At 44.1% G+C, this 20,199-nt stretch overlaps 1 protein-coding gene across 5 annotated transcripts in view; it reads right to left on the bottom strand.

The window, feature by feature from the left end:
- Window positions 1–20,199, bottom strand: part of GRIP1 (glutamate receptor interacting protein 1) — a 477,907-nt gene that overhangs the window by 124,826 nt on the left and 332,882 nt on the right. For all 5 annotated transcript variants that reach the window (XM_075552787.1, XM_075552788.1, XM_075552790.1 and 2 more), the window contains exon 8: window positions 1,082–1,229. In XM_075552787.1, the coding sequence (XP_075408902.1) occupies window positions 1,082–1,229 (148 nt within the window). The remainder of the gene's footprint in view (window positions 1–1,081; window positions 1,230–20,199) is intronic.

Here is a 20,199-nt window from a genome sequence, read left to right as displayed (position 1 = left end):
GGGACCAGTCAAGTGGACAGCTCCTTACACTGGCGACTCAGCGGTGGAATGGGGAAGCAACAAACCCAAACCCCCAAAGCCGCACACAACCAAAAACAGAAGGAAAGAACTCTACCCCACTGTGCTAGAGGGCACCCTGACACACAGGAGCGCCTACACTGAGCAGCTGGGAGTTTACCGTGCGGGGCAAAGCGGGGTGGAAGAGAAGACTGGAGAAGGTCAGGGGAGACAGGCTGCGGGAGCTCGCCCTCTGAACAGCTGATTCTTCAAGACAAAAGCATCCCAAGCCCTCCTTTCCATCGAAAAAGATACCTTCATGTTCATGTGCTTCGGAGTCTTTCCACTATGAGAGCCTAGGGGGCTTTCTTATGGGGACCTGGGAAAATCATTAATTAGGTGGGAAGGTAGCCACGCAACTTCCTCTACTTTAATAAGTCTAACCTCTTCATTCATTAGGGAAAACACATTTCAAGATAAAGGAATTTTGTTTTTATGACCAAAGAATGAATGGTGCTTTAAGGGGCCCTTTAAAGATTATGTCGTCCCTGGGTTAAACATACTATGACAGAATAGGTCTTTTCTTTAGAGATTCCATATGTCACACACACGCATTTAACAGAAAAGGTGTGAGAGTTTATAGCGGCAGGGAGTAACTGCTGACAATTCGGTAATACCCAGGACATCACTGCAGGTGGCACAGAACGGATCCACTCAGCCACCCCTTACCAAGAATGCTTGCTCACTTGCCTTAAATTCACACTTTCCTCTCCCACAACATGTGAGGAGGTGGCAATTATATTATGGGCTGGCTGATAAGCTAGGAGGATTTTTCAGCGACACAAAAGTAACTTGTTTCCCTACATGAAACGTACATACAAACTTTCAAGAAAACACGTTTTCATTGGGCGTGTGTGTATGGGTGTGCCAGGGGGCTTCAAACGGTGTGAAGAAACTCCATTCTTTCATTCCATTTCCCCTTCATACTACGTAGCTGTACACCAGCTGCTTCGAACACACCCTCCGACACGTCCCCCCTCCAACTGCACTCTCGGACAAGGAGGTACTTGTGCACAGCACCCACCTGTCTGCAATACTCGCAGATTTGATCTTGTCGATGACAATGACCTGTTTGTTACAGCACATCGAGGTATTTAGGGCAACCCCAAGGCTGGCACCAGGAGTTTTGGCAACTTCAACTAGTAGGGGCCCGGACGCTGTTGCCACAGAATCTGTCGGAAAACAAATTTCAGAAAACAAAACACATCAAGTGAGCAAACAGAGCAACAGAAGATGGAGGCTGGGTGTTGGCCTCTTAACAATCTTCCCCCAGACGTGTAGGTTTCCCTCCGTGAAGCATCCCCACGGGCCGCGGCCACCTCATATCAGGCTGCCTCAGCCTGGCACCTTGTTGCACATGCGCACTCGCATATCCCTTCAACCGGCAGGCAGGCTTCCCCCCAGCTGGCGCAATGCTCTGTGTCTTTCCACCCTGCAGAGTGCCTGGCGCATACTAGGTCTCTCAATTTGCATTTCTAAGAAGGACTAATTCGCTAAGTGTGTGTATTAGAACCGGCTGTGGCTGGGTGGATGGTTGGCGCTTCTATTTGGATGGTCAGTAGGAAAGGGCACATGGAGTTACAGTTGTAAACCTCCTGGGTTTTCTCCCTATCCTGGATCTGACGGGGTCACCTCCCCTCAAGGCTGACTTTACACACGCTTTGGACCAGTCCTGGCGCTTTCAACTTCTACTCATCGCTTATGACTCGGTAAATGTCGGCCCCTCTGGAAAGCCACCCCCACTCTGGATCTGGTGAGCTGCCCTTCCTTTGGTGCTGTCCGGCCTGTTGTGTTCCTGCTGCTTAGCATATGCCTCGCTGCGTCATAAGGCCGGTTTGCCTTACGTTATCTCTGCCCTTTGCCAGACTGGGGGCTTGCTGTGTAGGTCGGGACTGTGTCCTGTCGATCACAACATCCCCAGAGCCTGCCGGAATGGCTGACGCATCAGAGGTGGCGGGAGCCTCGTGACATTGCTTGCAGCTCAGAGACAGGGGAGGAGGCGGCACTTGAAGTCAAGGGCCTGCATTTCATTCTCCTGTCCGCACTTTTTGGGTGAGGGCCCCTTAGCCGAGTTGCTAAAACTTTCTCAGCCTACTTCTTTGTCTGCAAAATAGTACCTGTACCGGCGATTATTACAGTCCCATCACTGCATAAAGCATTTTGTAATTTAGAAAGTGCCATCCATGTGGGATATCAGTATTATTGATACGCTGCGACCTCCAGTCTTAGAGTCATCTTGTGTTTTAAGACGGCATGTTGGACTCTAATGTTTTTTTTCCCCGAGTTTCTGCTGCTCTGCTGTCTGAGACTTTATTAATACGATTTTGTCCTTCCTTGAGTACATTTGATCACCGAGGCGTCTCCCTAAACAGTGAGCGAGGAAGTCAGTCCACTCTTTGCAGGACCCAGGGGGCGTGCATAAGCTCAAGAGGTTTCAATTCCATGGAGAGAGCCATCTTCCATTCAAGATGGAACAAAACAGATCCTTGAACCAACCAAGCATGAAACATTCATGCCAACAATATACCCATTCCAGGGGTAGGTGTCTTGTCTGACCTCTGTTTCTTAAACACTGAGATCACTTAGTCCTAAAAAATATGTGCAGAGGGCACGATGCGCCAGTGGTCTCATGTTGGTAGGAGGTTTTTCTTTGTGTTTGGCGGTTCCCAGGGGTGAAGGAGCCCTGGTGACGTAGAGGTTACACGTTGGCCTGCTAAGTGCAAGGCCCGCAGTTGGGGACCACCACTGCTCCACGGGAGAGAGATGGGGCTTTCTAGTCCCCCACAGCGGGCGTCCCAGCCTGGGAAACTCACTTTGTCCTGGAGGGTCACTGAAAGACAGAATCTACTCCCTGGCAAAGAGTCTGTTTGTTTGTGTTTTGAGTTTAGGGGGTGATGTCTGCCATCTGTCCACAGGAAATGTTGTGTATTGCTCAGCCCGGGCTGCTGCTCCCTGCCCTTGCTCACCATGCTGAGTTATACCCATTTTCCAACCTTCCTGGCCGGAAGATGTGGGCCTCTGAGCAAGTTTCTAACAACATGAAATGAATGGAGGTGTGCTGGGCACTTCCAGGATCTGCTCCCAGAACGAACTGTGCCCTCGCTTCTCTTCTCTTCCTGTTGGGATGCAAACCCGGACCTGGGAAGCCATCTCCCATCTTGCAGACAAGGACATGGAGCCCCCCGAAGGAAAAAGCCCAAGTATCCGGAGCAACATCTCCAGAAATTCCTAAATTTTGAGACAGAAACAATGATCAGATGGAAGAGGTGCTGTCAGTTTAAGTCTGTTAACAACAGAATCTGTACCCTGAGAGAGACCTCTTCTGTGTCTAGGTCCGCAGACCAGTGAAACGCCCACATTCCTGACGGCCCCTTTCACCGGAGGCCATCCTCCCAATGTACTGCTTAACCTTTAGTCTAAGCAGCACGTACTTCAGACGAGGTATTTGCAGATATGAATTTGATAAAACCATAATCAAGCATTACACAACACACACACTAGGTGCAAAAAATATTACATCACGGTTAAACATCCGAATTTTAAGCGGTTACCACGCATATTCAGAGAGTATTTAAATATCCAGTTACGTGAAGAATAAGATTCAAATTATTTTGGAATAAAGATCAGGGCAATAAGAATATCAAGAAGCTTGGGGGGAGGTTCTGGAGCCTCTGCTGCCATTCATGGAGAGGTAGAGGATCCAAAGATGGTTTGGTAAAACAGCCTGGAACTACATGGGAATAAGAATGGTCTGTCTTGAAGTAGTGCTTTTCTTATTAAGAAGTTGAAGGAAGAATATTTGGGATGTTGAAGTTCAGTGAGGAGTTTCTCCTAAAACGACTGAAGAACCCTCCAAATCCAAAGACAGGAGCGAATGAAGTCACAGGTAAGGACAAGCCACTCCGGGGCTGAGCAGGGCTTAGAGCTGGGACTGTGGAGTGTGCTCCTCATTGAACCTCCAAGGGACCTTGTGACCCAGGCACCCTCCACCAGAGACCCCATTATCTTTATCTGTAAACTGAAGGGATTCAAATGAAAGCCCTCCAGACTCAAGAATCTATGAGCCTACAGAGAACGAGGGAGCGAGAGAGAGCATAATGCTAAATCAATAAGAGGTTAGTGGCCAGCCGGAAAAAAAGATTAGGAAAGGTTTGTGCACTTAAAATAAATTCACCAGAGCCAGGATCTAAAGTTCACTATCTACTAAAGAATGGAAGGGATAAACTTTGAGAGATAAAAGTGATTCTACACTACTGGTGTTTGTCAAGATGAGAAAACAAACAAAATCCAACCCAGATATAAAAATATATACATGACAATAAACAGAAACACTCCCTGCCATGGAGTCAATGCTGACCCCTAGAGATGCTATAGGATAGGTAGAACTGCCCTTGTCGGTTCCTGAGAATGTAACTCTTTAGGGGAGTAGTAAGCTCCGCCTTTCTCCTGAAGAGCATCTGGGGGTTTCAAACTGCCCACCTTGCAGTTAGCGGCCCAACACATACCCACTCTGCTACTAGGGCTCCAATAGGCCCTTTTAAATTTCCCAAATAGGCAAATCCATAGCACTTATAGAAAGTAGACTGGCGGTAGCCTATTGCTTAATTTATACGCAGCCCTAAGAGATGTCCATCCTAGCTTCTTACCACCTCATATTCTAAGCATAAATGAAGCCATCTTCATGAAACGACATTAACATAAACACACTTACTGAAGGCCAGGCACATCAGTGAGTACTGGGGACTGAAAGATAAAGAGATATGATCCTTGTCTTTGAGTCACCGCTTGGGAAATCATGTCAAGAAGGTAGGGCAGGTCAGTGCAACGCCAGAATTCCAATGTGGAAGTATATTCTGCAGCATCTCATAACATTTGTAGTTGCAATTATGTTTTTAACGGCAGAGCATAAGACGTTTGCGTTTTTTTCTCCTCCAAATGAAACCCACCTTATTGCAGAATGGTCTAAGTGCTTACGACTGAAAACAAACTCAAAACAAAAAATAACCCAACTAGAGTTATCTAGCAGGTCCTCAGGCCTGTAGGCACATTACTCAGGTACGTCAAAGGGGTCAAAAGATCACTGACCCACTTGTATAGCAATTGTCAAATGGGAGCCTGATTTGCTGGGTAAAGTTGGTTTTTTTTTTCCCCTGAAAGCACAATACAATTTTGTTTTAAGTGTCAAAAGATCAACTGAAGGTGTCTGAAGCTCCCTGTCTATAGAAAGGCAATTCGCATTTTCCAACGGACTATAGTGACTGAAGGAAGTAATATTAGCAGGGAGCTGCGTGGGGACGAGGCGGGCTGAGTGTAGCGATGTGGGAGGGTTGCGATGTGCTTTTTAGCTAAGATTGAGCTTGTTCTGCATGCTGCCTTTATTTTAACAGAGTCTAGAAAGACAACAAAACTGCTTTAGCAAGTACCAATCTCCAGCAGTACCCATGTGGTGGTTGCTTCTTGAGTCACCGAAGGGGATCTACAAACGTTTAATTGATCATTAGCCTTTCCTGGCAATTGCTTTCCATAACAAATGCTTTCCTGCCACCACATCAAGCGGCGCCTACTGTCTTGTGGCATTAAGTCTGTTTCCCTAGTTGCCACCCAACTCCATTCACAGAGGGCCTGGTGGGAAGGAGGAACCCAAAAGCCTTGGCTTTCTTCCAAGATGTCTAGCAAGATGCATTGGGAAAATCAAAGCAAGCAGACAGGGTGGATAGATGGGGGCACGCTTACTTAAGGAAAACACACGAGAGAAAAAAATGGAGTGTGTCAAAGTAAGAAAAATAAACAGAAAAGAAATCAAGAGGAAATCATCAAGAGCTCATCCCCTGGTGGAAAATTAGTCTATCCGACCGAAGTCAAGCATGGTGGAGAAAAATGGATCATGCAGATATAAATTATTCATGGTTAAAGACATCTCAGTCATTAAGATATTTACAGCACGAGCGGAACCCTGGCACGCTGTGTTGATTTATGGGCTACATAATTACAGAAGATACGCTGATGACTGTTTGCATGGGAAACGCTCTGGATTTTTATTTTGTTAATCAGTTTTCCCACTTCTGCACCTAGCATTTCAATCAGAGCTCCAGGCTTGATTGGAGACGCCTGGGGGTAGCAGCAAGCCGGTGCATGGTAACGGCAGCTTCTGCCTGCCGTACATGCATTCCTTCAGACAAAAAGAACCTTTGGCGTGTATGTTGGGGGAGGGGGGTGGCCTCTCTTGCCAACTTTACCCATTTCTATAAAAGTATTTTTGCTAACGATTTCTCATAGAATGCTACCAATAATTCCACTCCTGTTTGGATGAATCAAACACCAGTAAGAACATTTCAAAAGATGTCTCACAATTTGTTTTATTTTTACTTTTGCCTCTTGAAATATATTCGGGAAATGCTCAGATAGGATGAAATGTGATGCGCGGACGAGCTTCCTCTTATGCCCTGGCCTTTCCTGCAGAGCCGCAGGGCCAAGCCGAACATTTACTATGTTACAAGCAGGGTCCAGGGTCAATGTCCATGTGAACAGTTTGGGTGAGGCGTGGTTGGTGTTTGGAGTCCAATTTTCTGCAGCGGCTCGTCACAATAATTGCACTGACTTTGGAATGGCTTGACATTTCCCAAGTCTGATTTTTTCTTTTATAATCCACTTAGTGGGTGTTTCCAAATACCTTATTGTGAAGTCTAACAAGTGTAGGAAGAAATGCACAAATCGTAAATTTACTGCTGGAAACATTTCTATAAACTAGGTTGACATAGGCTTTTCTGGAACTAGACCATTACCATAGCCTTCTCACCTTAACCCTCTAAGTCACTTCATGCTCCATGGGGATCCACGACCCTGACTTTGCACAGCACGGGTGATCCTATTCACGTACCACAGACTCAAATAATTTGTCCTATTCTATGTGTAGCTCCCTTTGGGAGATTCATACATATCGCTGAGAACCAGATCTCATTTTTATTTCCGTATAGTACCCCACAGTGTGAACATGTCACATCAATCCATTTTAGGGCCTAAATATTTTGTGGGCTTTTGTTATAGTGAATAGGTGCCACGAACATTCTAGGAGGTTTTTGGGCGTAGTAATCTGCGGACGTCACAACTAGGAGTAGACTCATGAGTGTGAGGAGGTTCCGCTTTAGGTCGGATAAAAGACTTTCACGACGAAGGAGTGCATTTTCTTTCCCACCAGCAGGGACAGAGTTCCAGCTGCTCTAAATCTCTGGCCCCTCTTGCTGTGGTCAGTCTTTTCCACTGTAGCCATTCAGCTGACCGCGTCGTGGTAGGTGTCGTAGTTTCAATGGGCCTTCCTCTCATGACTAGGGGAGCCATTTATTCTTATGCTTCTTGGTCGTTTGACGCCTCTCTGGTAAAGCCTCCCAGTCCTTCCTCCATTTCCCTATTTGATTTCTGGCTTCTTGGGTTGTGAAAACATAAAAATATATGTTCTGGTAGGAGTCCTTTGTTGGAGATACAGCTTATAAATATAATTTTTCTCTCTGTGGCTTACCATTTCAGTCTCTTGCTGGAGTCTTTCGATGACAGAAAGTTTTAAGTCTCATTTTCCCTTATGTCTAGCACTTCAATGAACAGTGTGATGAGGTCATGAGGGTGCTCCCCTGTGCTCCTCCCACAAAACAGATTATTTAATTTCCACGTTTAGAGCCTTGATCCATCTGGAATGGATTTCTGTATGGGGTTGGGTCAAAAAGGTCTAAGTCCTGAGTTAAACCAACCCGGCATTTGCGTGGCCAAGACCAATAAAGAGGAAACATTTGCTCCCAAAGTGAAAAAATTTTTGCCCTGCCTGTCAAAAAGATTTGGCATATCCACATGCCTCCTAGACAATCACCATACATCTCATCGTTCTACAGAAAGTCGGATTCCTCTTCAGCCTAAATAGAGTCACTGTCACGTCATTTCTCAGCTGAGGAATCCACATGGGAAACGGAATGAATCTCCATCAGCTTCTGCTGAGGCAGAGAAACCACTTAAGTAGAAGCAAGTGTCTGCCAGACTAAAAAGGAATTCTTAGGACTCAGGACTCTTAACCTCTCAAGACCGGGAAGGAATGGCCAATCAGAGAGAGTTCAAGGTTTAATAGCAAGAGGCAAACGTTCTCTGGCGTATGTGTTAGATAGCTTCATATTTACAGTTAAAAAGTATCCCAGTTCTCTAGGAATTTTATTTGAAATAAGACACGCAGCTATCAATCATGCCCGACAATCTGAAATGCCAATTTGCTTCAAAGTCACCAAAAATATTCTTAACCCTCTGTTACCCAGTCAATTCTGACTCCTGGTGATTTAGAAAGATTTAACACTTTTTTAATTCTGATCGATCTCATTGAGTTCTTACAGGTAACAAATACAAGGGTAAGTAAAAAACTAGTGCTACAAAAATAATAGAAAACATCATTGCTTTATAGCAATGGGAAACTATTGCTATAAAAATAATAGAACACAAAAATATCAAAATGCAAAGCTATTGTTTTTCAACATATCCTCTATCTAGGCCTATCTACTTTAAAGGTGGTTTCCATCTTTCTAATCTGCCCCCCAAAGAAGTCTGGGCTCTTTGATTTCCACCCTGGCACAACAGTCCTGGCATTCTTCAGGAACTTAATTACGTTCCTTTTAAATATTCTTTTGGGAGCTTTGGAAACCGTCACCAAAGGCCAGTCACTGTACTCTTCTGAGTGGGTGGGTCTCTTCTGAGTGGGTCTCTTCTGAGTGGGTCTCTTCTGAGTGGGTCTCTGTGCCTTGAATTGAACCCGGCCAACAGAGTCCCTCAGAAGCCTTTAAAAAAAATTACACCTTTCTCTCTGGATAATGTTGGTAAATTCAATACTCATCCCCACTTACAATTCAGTCTGTAAAGTCATCTTCAGTCTGGCTTAAAGAGCTGACGGCGAGATCAGCTCGGCGCTAGGTGATCTTCGCACAATTCCCTGGCATTTATCCAGCAGAAGTCTTGCTGTGGCCCAGGTGTCCTCTTAAAACTGCGAGGGCAAACCACACAAGATTGCAGACCCAGTAGCTTTCCCATCAGTGGTAATTCTGTGGCCTTCTTCCACCAGTTCCCAGACATGCGCTAGAGTTTCTTTATTCAGTGAACTTGATGATCGTCTTGTCTGTCATGCTCACCCTTCTGGTCTCCATGACTTCCCCTAAAACTCTTGATCCATCTAAAAATGGTTATTTCACATGGGGCAGGATTCCTGTACACTTGTTACAAACATTCAGTGATTTGGGAAGATGTTCTCTTGAGTTTTGTTTAAAATGAGCTATTAACTCTGACCGCAGATATTTTTCCCATGACATAAAAAGTATCCATTCTTATATCCACATTCATTAGCAATAAAAGAAATACAAATGAAAACAACCATGAGATACTACCTCACACTGCCACTCTTTAAAAAAATTCATAAAAACAGAAAATAATAAATGTTGGAGAGATCGGGATGCTCCTCCACTGCTGGTGGGATTGGAGAACCTGCAGCCACTGTGGAAATCAGTATAGCGATTCCTTGAACACATGCTAAGACTTCACGACTCTGCGATCTGTCTACTTGGGGTAGGCCCTAAACAAATAAAGAACAAAACACGAACAGATGTATGCACACCTATGTTTATTGCAGAAATTTCTATAATAGCCAAACGATGGAAAATTTAAAAAACTCTGCCTATAGAAGAATGGATAAGCAATCTCTGGTATCGTCAGTCATACAGTGGAATATTATACATCCTTTAAAAATAATGACTAGTCTGTCAGACTACTTAAGACTTGGACAACATTAGCGAACATTATGCTTAGCAAAGTTAATCTAATGAAGATAAAAACTTTACAACCCCATTATATGGTGAAACAAAGAAAAAGAACACTAATTTACTGTATTATATTCCACAAATAGAACAAATAAAATAAGTAAATAAAGTGTTTTTTAAGAGTGCGAAGGGTCACAATCAACTGCTTCCAGACTCCTCACTCAGCAGACTCCCCACCCATCAGACTCCTCACCCAGCAGACTCCCCACCCAGCAGACTCCCCACCCAGCAGACTCCTCACCCAGCAGACTCCCCACTCTTCAGACCTACACACAGGTCTGAGCGGCTAGGAAAGGAGGTAAAGCAAAGCTGAAACAGACTTGAATTCTTTCATGACACATACGTTTGTTTCATTAAAGAAAAGGATCTCATTCTTTAGGAAGGTATCCTGACGAGAGTATGTTATTGAGAGAATTCATTGACTGCAGAGACAAGTTTAAACACACTTTATTTGGAACAAGTGTGTGTGTGTATGAACGAGAACTCTCTAAGAAATACTTTTTGACTGACCCTGGTACAACAACATGAAAGCAAACAAACGAAGCTCACTAGAAAGAAAAGGTATAAATCTGAAGATATGGCTCTACAGAAATAAAGGAACAGCTTGACAATTAAGTATGAAAACAATGACTATCCAGTAAAGGAGGAATCCAAGAAAGGCTGATCACCGAGCTGAGAGAGAACTCTGGTCGGACTAGTCCAACGACTGGGTAGGAAAATAAGCATACGGGACAGTGCCTCGAATCCACCATTCTTAAATAAATATTCGTTGACTGACTATGCAATGAACAAAATTTTTAATTAGAAAAATTCATCATGCACCTGGGAGAACTAGCAAATACGCGGGATGTCCGAATCAGGATCTAAAGATGCTTAGACAGGTTAGAAAGATGGGCAGATCCTTAGAAGGTCCTGCTGAATGGGGGAAAGGACGCTAGGTCGCTCATGGTTATGCTAAGTTACAGTTCACAGCATGGATTCCTGTAGATGACCTTATTTCATTTTCACAACAGCCCTCTGGGATGGTCCTCGGTATTTATTTATTATAGGTAGTTAAAAATTACATTAATTAAAAAAAATCATAATCAATCCTTTTATTAGGGGCTCTTACAGCTCTTAAAACAATCCAGACATCAATTGTATCAAGCACATTTGTACATATGTTGCCATCATCATTTCCAAAACATTTTCTTTCTACTTGAGCCCGAGAGAGCTCCTCTTTTCCCCCTCCCTTCCACCCTCTCCCACCCTGTGGACCCTCGATAATTTATCAATTTTTATTTTCATATTTTGCATCATCTGTTGTCTCCCTTCACCCATGTTTCTGTTGTTCATCCCCCTGAGGGGGGAGGGGTTTGCACGTCGATCACTGCGATGGGTTCCCCCTTTCTCTCTCCCCCCACCTTCCCCCACCCTCATAGTATCGCTATTCTCATTATTGGTCCTGAGGGGTTTATCTGTCATGGATCCTGTCTGTCAAGAGCTCTTATCTGGACTAGTGTACACACTTCAGTCTAACCGGATTTGTAAGACTGAACTGGTGTCATAATAGTGGGGGAGAGGGGGGAGAAAGCATTAAAGAACTAGGGGAATGTTGTGTGTTTTGTCGGTGCTATACTGCACCCTGGCTGACTCGTCTCTGTCGGGGTAACCAGCCTCTAGCAAATCATCACAGACCCCACAGGCACCATTGTACAGCTGCAATATACAAAGATCATAGTAAAGTCACAGAGAATAAGCTAGGAGAGAGAGTAAAATGAAGGAGTCAGACACATCTCATGGTAGCATACTCACCTCAGCCCCGCTAGTTGGTCCAAGTGAGGATGTGGAAGGTGGGAAGGGCAGGAGAGAGAGAGCATGATTTATTTCTAAGCAAGACTTATATATTTTGGGGGGACGGGCAAGCCCCCTGGTAAAGACATACGTCACAGGAAGGGGTTGTACTATAGGTAATACAGTAATGGGAGGGGGGTGATTTAGGGGTATACATATGTGACAAGATGGGCGGATCCTAGATTCAGAAAGGCAGCCTAACTTTGGATGTGGTTGAGCAGTTTGACCTGTTCTAAGCTTTCTAGAGAAATACTCTCTATCCTATTAATAGGGAATGAGCCCCACACACAGTGGACCAGACAGTAGTCTGATTGCTCTGGATGTCTGAGTGCCTTCAGGGAGCTGGCTTGACAATCATTTACCATTAGTAGCAAGCAGTGTTCTAGTTCTGACATATATTTGGGGGAGATGAGCTGGGGAGCAGCCTTTTTATATCCCACACTCCCCTTCCTTGTGACCCTTCTGTGTGAGGATATCCAATTGTCTACAGATAGGCTTCTGGTCTCCATTCGAACCCCCGTCATTCTCATCAAAATGATTGATTGTTTTGGGTCTCCTGGTGCCTGATACCCAATCCCAATGATACCTCGTGATCACATGGGTTGGTGTGCTTCTTCCATGTGGGCTTTGTTGTTTCCCTGCTAGATGGTTGCTTGTTCAACTTCAAGCCTTTAAGATCACAGACACTATATCTTGTAATAGCCGGTCACCATCAGTTTTCTGTCTACACTAGCTTATGCATCCTGTTTGTCTTCAGTGATCATGTCATGAAGGTGAGCATCACAGAATGCCAGGTTATCAGAACAAAGTGTTCTTACATTGAGGGAAGACTTGAGTTAGAGGCCCAATGGCCACCTGCTACCTTAATATTTTAACCTATAAATATATGTACAAAGACCTATATGCCTATTTTATATATTAATATATTTACACATATACAGGGCCTGGGCATTTTAAATATTCCCCATGTGATTCCAAAGTACAACTAGGTTTCAGAACTACTGCCTGTGGCTGGCAGTGCCGTTGTCTCACATTAAATGACATTGAATAGAGCTTGGTAAAGAAAATCCAAGTAAGTGCCGCCAAGAGTCAGAGATTGTGGGGTTTTTACAACCTTGGAGGCTGCCCTCTCCAGGAGCCTTATATGCTTTCAGAAGCAGGAATGCAGGGTCACATTTTCACCTCTTCTTTCACCTGCTTCCTAACAGGTTTCAGGGTAGAGGGTACTTGATAATGACAACCAGCACTTTAAAGTCTCTCCCATTTACCATCATTCAGGTTTGCTTTACAACAGTTGGCCAAAATTTGAAAGATGTGACACTGACACTGTAAGATATGCTACCACGTACAGTGAGAGAAACCAAGAGACTCCTGAAATACTTCAAAAGACAAAAGCAGAGAGCTTTCCTGAATTAGTACACCCAGCAGAAAGAAGAGCCGGATCATTCTCTGGGTGACTTGAGGATACATGGAATTCAAATAACATTTGGGCATACCTAGAGAGTTAGGACAGAGAGCCTTGTGGCGCAGTGGTTAAAAAATTCTCCACTGATCAGGGAAAGAAGCCCAGAATTGGCAAAGAACTCCTCAAGAAGAAGAATAAAGTGAGAGGGCTTACGTTGCCTGACTTTAAAATATATTATAGAGCCACAGTTGTCAAAACAGCATGGTACTGGTATAATGACAGCTACATGGACTTAAGGATAGGAACAGAAAATCCAGGAATGAAATCAGCAACATAAAGACAACTGCTCTTCGATAAGTGGCCCCCAAATATCAAATGAGATGCGGATGTCCCTTTTAACAAATGGTGATGGAAAAACTGGATATTTATCTGTAGAAAAATGAAGGCTCTTACTTCACTCCATACATAAGAACAAATTCAAGGTGGATCATAGACCTCGAGGTAAAACCCAAAACTATCAGGATCATCAATGAGAAAATTGCGACAAAGCTAAGAACCTGAGCACAGGGAATACATGGGCTATCAGAAATAAGAAAGGAAACAGTCAGAGGAAGGAGAAATAGATGAGTGGGGCATACTAAAGATAAAACACTTGTGTATATTGAAAGACTTAATCAAGAGGGTAATAAAAGAGCCCACAGACTGGGAAAAGATATTTAGTAATGTCATATCAGACAAAGGGCTTATCACTAAAATTGACACAATCCTGCAAGCTTATGATAAGAAAAAAAAAATCCCCAAAACGAGTTGTCCACCAAGGAGGTGGGCAAAAAACGTAAACAGAAGATTCAGAAGGGAGGAGACTTGAATGGCCAATAAACATATGAGGAAAGTTCCCGATCACTCGCCATCTGGGAAACGCAAATCAAAACAACCGTGAGAAACCACCTGATACCCACAAAGCTAGCCCAATTCAAAAACACTAGAAAGCAAATGTTGGAGGGCGTGTGGTGAGACAGGAAGTCTCATTCACTGCTGGTGGGCCTGTAGATAGGTACAGCTAGTGAGGAAAGCAATTTGATGATATCTAAAACAGATGGAAATCAAGTTACCTCACGACCTGGTAATTTCACAACTGGGTATATACCCAGAAGAAATAAGAAGCAGACCACGACCAGACATCTGCGCTCCAATGTTCTTTGCTGCACACTTCACAATAGCAAAGAATTGGAAATAGCCTGAATTTCCATCAATAGATGACTGGATTAAAAAACTCTGGTATACACACACAATGGAATACTACGCATCCCTAAAAAACAACGATGAAACGATTAAGCCCCTCGTCCCAAGGAAAGAGTTGGAGGATATTATATTCTGAGTGAAATTAGCCAAGCACAAAGGACAAGTACAACATGAGTCCACCGAGGCCAGTTGAAACAGCAGAACAAGCATGGGGGAAAATGCACATATTGCACAGTTATCGCGCTGATGGCAGGGTGCTCTGGCATCAGCCAGAACAAACCTAATGACACATGTCATCAAATAAAAAAAAATTAACAAATAAAAAAGATGCAGATAGCACCTGTACTGAAAGGCAGTCCCCCTCCCCGCACATGCTTTTAAGGCCCACAGAGGGGTGGGGAAGAGAAAAATGGCAATTGGGGACCAGGGCACTAATCCACCCAAGGGGAGGGACTGTTGATATCTCCACAGGAAAGGGAGACCGAGAGGCGCCCTCATTGTGGTGTGCCAGTCGTCAAAGACCACAATTCTGCTCAGAGCAGCTGGTCACCAGAGAGGACTGCAGGGCCGGCCCCAGCTAGAGACACGACGTCCCCTCCTGGATGACAGCACTACAGGGTCTGACCCTGAAGATACAGTTCTGGGAGAGCGACCAGTCTGTCCGTATACATGGGGGCAAACCCAGAAGCGTGTGCAACAGCCGAGCATTAGAAGTGAAGCCTCAAAGTCCCTGAGGAATCCTGAAGGGAGACTTCTAACTGGGTGCAGCACGTGGCACCTTATCTGAACTGGTTGGGGGTTACTCACCAGGGGGCCCCTCACTGAAAGCCTAAAGCTGTAACCATCAGGGGCGGGGGTACTAGCCCGTTCTATCCGTGGCTGCAGGAAGAGCGGTGGGGACTTGTAGGAGGGGTGCCTTTTGGACACAAATGCTGAGGACTGAAAGGGTGTAAGTGCTGTTGGGGAAGCAGGTCCTGGATATAGAACCCTGAAAGAAAAAGGGGTTGGGCTGAGGGGTTAAGCAGGTCTCACTCATAATTTAAGAGAGAAATTCATCTACTCTGGGTCAGGATACCAGTTAGAATTGGGGCTATTTATATGGTTTTTCTCTTTTTTCTTTTTCGGTGTCTATATAAGATAGGCAGGATAAGCAATCCCATGGAGACACCGATGGGACCAGAGGGTAGGGGTGGGGTGGGGAGGGATTATGGGAGGGGATAAGGCGAAGGGAGGTGAGTGGCGAGCCAATAATGACAGGGGCAGGGGTACAGCAAGGGTTATAAAGCGGACAGTGAGGACGGCATAGTGCTCCCGATCATGTTTGACTGAAAAATGCCTGAGAGAAATCACTGAGAGGTGAACACTGGGTAAGCATGAGAGTGGGGCAGGAGGAAAGAAGAAGAAAGCAAAAATTATATATAGGGATAGATATATAAATATGTGAATATATAATTATACAAGTATAGGTGCATTTGTCTATACATGTACATATATGTAAATATAATAAGGAAGCAGATGGAATTTGGGCTTTAACTTAAATCTTACCTCAGCACAAGAACAGTTTGTTCTAATAATGTGGCAATGTACGATATTCACCTGCCTGATTGCTGAAGACAAATGGGTGCATAAGCAAATGTGATGAATAAAGCTGATGGTGCCTGGCTATTAAAAGATATAGCATCTAGGGTCTTAAAGGCTTGTAGTTAGACAAGCGGCCATCTAGCAGGGAAGCAACAAGTCCACATGGAAGAAGCACAACAGCCTGTGTGATCATGAGGAATCGATGGGAAGAGGTATCAGAAATTCAAAAACAAGCAACCAAATCAATGCGAAGGGGCAAGGATGTAGTGGAGACCCAAAATCCACCTGTAAGATAATTGGACAGTCCCTTCGGAAGGGTTGTTGAGAAGGGATGATAAATCCAGGGTACGGTAGAGCACTGATGAAACACAAAACAATTCTCTGATTCTTTAATATTTCCTCCCCTTACTGTTATGGGCTCATGTTTTACCTCATTAATATTGTTAGACCTATGTATGTCCATTTGTATAAAGATTGTTTCAATGCAGAAATTCCAGGATGGATGACCCTGCAGAAACAGCAATGGGAGTAATGATTCCCTGAGGAGCTGGGAAGAGAGGTGGGGGAGCAGTAGGGAGGGGGAGCTGATAGCAATGATGCCTGTATGACCCCACTTGAGGGGAGCGAGAAACCGAATTGTAGGTGAATAGATACATTGGATGGGGTAAGATATGGCTTTAGAAAAATTGATATATACATAATAATGACAATAATAATATATAACAATAACAGTTCAACCATGACAATAATAATATACAACAATAACAATAAAAGGAGCTGATATCAGAGTTGAAGAAGGAAGAAAATATTTTGAAATTAAATGTAGTAGCAATTGTACAATTATGCTTGATTCATTTGAATCATGGAATGCTTTGACATCTGTAAGAGCTCCCAATAAAATGATTAATGAAAAAGTAAATACATAAAAAGAAAATATGAAACAGATCCAAGCTAATATTTTGAAATATAAGGACCTTGCAAATGAATCTACAGTAACAAGACTTCAGAAAGAATGGGCGAGGAGGGGAGAGGAGATGACAAGAAGCCATATCCTGATTGTGGTGGCTCCACACAATTGTGAACGCACTGTAGATTTCAGTGAAAAACTACATTTCAAATTTCAAATATGTGCACTTTGATGTATTCCACTTAGACCTCATCAAAGCTGTTAAAGAAGCATAAGGAGTTGATAGATTAAAAACAAATAAAATTGGAATGTTTCAACTAAAAAAAAAATTGCGCAGCTACCTGAAAGGTCAGCAGTTTAAGTCCGCCAGGTGGAGAGTGAGGTGGCAGCCTGCCTCCCAAAAGAGTCACAGACCTGGAAACACCATGGGACAGTTGTACTCTGTCCTATAGAATTAGGAAGGAGACTTGGCGTGGTGGGCTACACATTGTGTGGCTAACTACAAGGCCAGCGGTTCGAATCTACCAGTTGCTCCATGGGCAGAGGAGGAGGCTGTCTGCTCTTACAGATTTCCAGCCTTGGAAACCCACAGGAGCAGTTCTCCTCTGTTCCATTGGGTCGCTAGGAGTTGGAATTGATCCGATGGCAGCGGGTTTCCTTGCTTGTTTGTTTAATGGGGTATGATATCTGGGAGTTTGTTTTTGGTTTAGAGACTTAGGAAGGCGAGCTCACAGATGGTTCTGTTTTCAAACCTTCATGATGGAATCATGATTTTTAATGATGGCATGAACGCATTGCTCATAATATCTTTATTATACGAAAAAGTGAAGCCAGGCCGTTTGGGGGATACACCTGGCTCTTTCCCTGGATTACTTTCTCCTCTCCTCTCTTCGGGGAGGCCAGCTTGTAGCTCATTATGGAAACCAGTGCTGCAGGCGCAGGGCCTGAGAGTCTGTGACGCTGTCTCTGGGTGTACTGAAGACACGAGGCAAGGAAAGAAAAGAGGCAACAGGATTCCAGGAAAAAGATGCCTCACTCCCTTCGTCTGAGTAGCTTTACGACAATTTGAATCAATAAAAATGCCCGAATGATTAAACACCAGAAGATAATTAATTCAGTGTCTCATTTTCTTCCCTCTGACTCAGAACTCTTAGGCGCTCCATGTTAAATATTTAATGTGCTGGGGATTTTTTCCCCCTTTCAATGATACACTTAGGTCTAAAACTATTATGTCTTAAGTGTTGCAATTCCATTTTTATTTTTAAATACTCCCTTTATTTTTGAAAACCCATGAATTGTTCCTCATGGCTTGGATTCAGAACAAGTTCACAATATCCAAGGATGCGCTCCGTTTCCTGCTCTGCTCCCTTCGTAACTTTGGTCTGTCCCCGAGCCACATCGTCTTGGGCCTCTGCTAGAGAGCCTCTTGTTTGCTATATATATATATATATTAGGGCTTGTGAGGTACAGGGGTTAATTCTTTGTTAAACGCTTACCATCTGGACGGTGTGGGCCAGTTAGTTTAACATCTTCAGGAATTAATTACTTTGTAAGAAATAAGAATGGCAAGGTCTAGGTCATAGGGAATTTGAATGATGAGAATTTGAATTAATCAAATGTGCAAAGTGTCTTATACAGTATCGGGCAGATATTAACTGGATGCTGCAATTTTAATTCTCGCCTCTATTTTTTTTCATGAGCTAACCCAAGAGCATACTGATGTTTTATGTGCTGCATAATTAATTTCCTAGTCAATGTGAAAAAGGGGGTTCTTTATTTGACCCCAAAAATAGAAAAAGTTTCTTAGTTAAGCAAAAAGAAAACAATAAATTATTTGCATGCCCCCAGAACTTGAAGCTTGTGTTTTGTTTCTGTTTAGCCACTGCAGTGTTAACACACCACGGGGAAGTTATAACAGAATTGAAAGAAGGGGGGGCGGGGTGCAGGGTGAGGGAGCTGGACAGCTTTCTGTGTGTATCATTAGTTAGATCCTCATGTGTCATTCCACTTGCTTAGTTTTAAGTGCTGTGAATGATTTCAATATTGCCCTATCTGCAGTTTAGATGATCCACAGCGCTATGGGCAGAGTTTTATAATCTATAACTAATGAATCCGTACTGTGGGCAAGGTACTCAAAAGCATCTACAGGTGGAGATTTTTGAACTACATCAATTATGAAAATTAAATTTCTTGTATTTTACCCACAGGCAGACAATTTCATATTCTTGCCAAATGATAGTATCGGCTTGCTTGACCAAACGCAAGCCCCATCAAAATCCCCAGCTCGTGAGAAAGCAAGCAGGGAGCTGGCCACACTTGGGCCTGAAACTGTGTTTGGGAAGCGAGGCTGATGTGAAGCAGATTCTACAGGGTGAAAGGACAACTCAGCAAAAAAAAAACCCCAAAACCCCAAAACTAAACACAGTTAGTTGTCTTGTAAGGAACTCAACAGATGCTATAAGGTTAAGAAAATTACCCTGGAGACAGAGGTGCAAGAGTTCCCCCAGGCTGTGTGTGTACCTTACGAAACATTTCCGATCTCATCCAAAGCAAAACTTTGGAAGAGTCAAAAGAAGCAGGCAACCAGGAGGGATGCACATAAGGCAAAGAAAGGTAGGCAGGGTTTTACATGCAGGCGGGTACATGAAACCTCAGCACCTGAGTCAATGGCTGCAAACTAATGATAAGCACACCTTCCCATTTTCTACATCAGAGTGTGCATGGCTGGTAGCTTCCTCCTACCCCCACCCCCACCACCCGCCCCAACTCTTGGGAGTCATAATGGTAAATATTGTAGAATGCCAGTCTCCAGTGAACTTTATGGTCTCAACATTCTTTGGGAAAATAAATGATAATGATCTAAAATGACATGGAAAGTAAGAAAGAGGATTAAAACCAACCACCACCACCCAACCCTCCCTGCCATGGAGTCAATTCTGACTCATTATGAACTTCTGGGGCAGAGTAGAACTGCCCCCGTGGGTTTCTGAGACTGTAAATCTTGATGAAGGCAGAAAGCCTCCTCTTCCTCCCTCCGAGCGGCTGATGGCTACGAGCTGCTGCCCTCGTGGTAAGTAGCCCAACTCATAACCCACCATGCCAGCCGGGCTCCACTTGGTAAAGACCAGACAGTGAGGATGGATGAGACAACAGATTTACGTTCCCAATGAGCGGTGAGTAAAGTCAGCCTGTCGATGCTCAAGGGCTCTCCGGACTGACACAAACGCCTCCCTGCTTGGAGGGCTGAGTCCACCTGGGTTCCTGGAGAAAAGAAATGCTTGCTGATATACTTCCAAGGAGCCCTGGTGGTCTATGGGTTTCCTGTTGGACTGCGATCTGCAAAG

This window comes from Tenrec ecaudatus, chromosome 6 (assembly GCF_050624435.1).
Source record: "Tenrec ecaudatus isolate mTenEca1 chromosome 6, mTenEca1.hap1, whole genome shotgun sequence".
In the NCBI taxonomy this organism is placed as follows: domain Eukaryota; kingdom Metazoa; phylum Chordata; class Mammalia; order Afrosoricida; family Tenrecidae; genus Tenrec; species Tenrec ecaudatus.
This window is presented reverse-complemented; position numbering and strand designations above follow the sequence as displayed.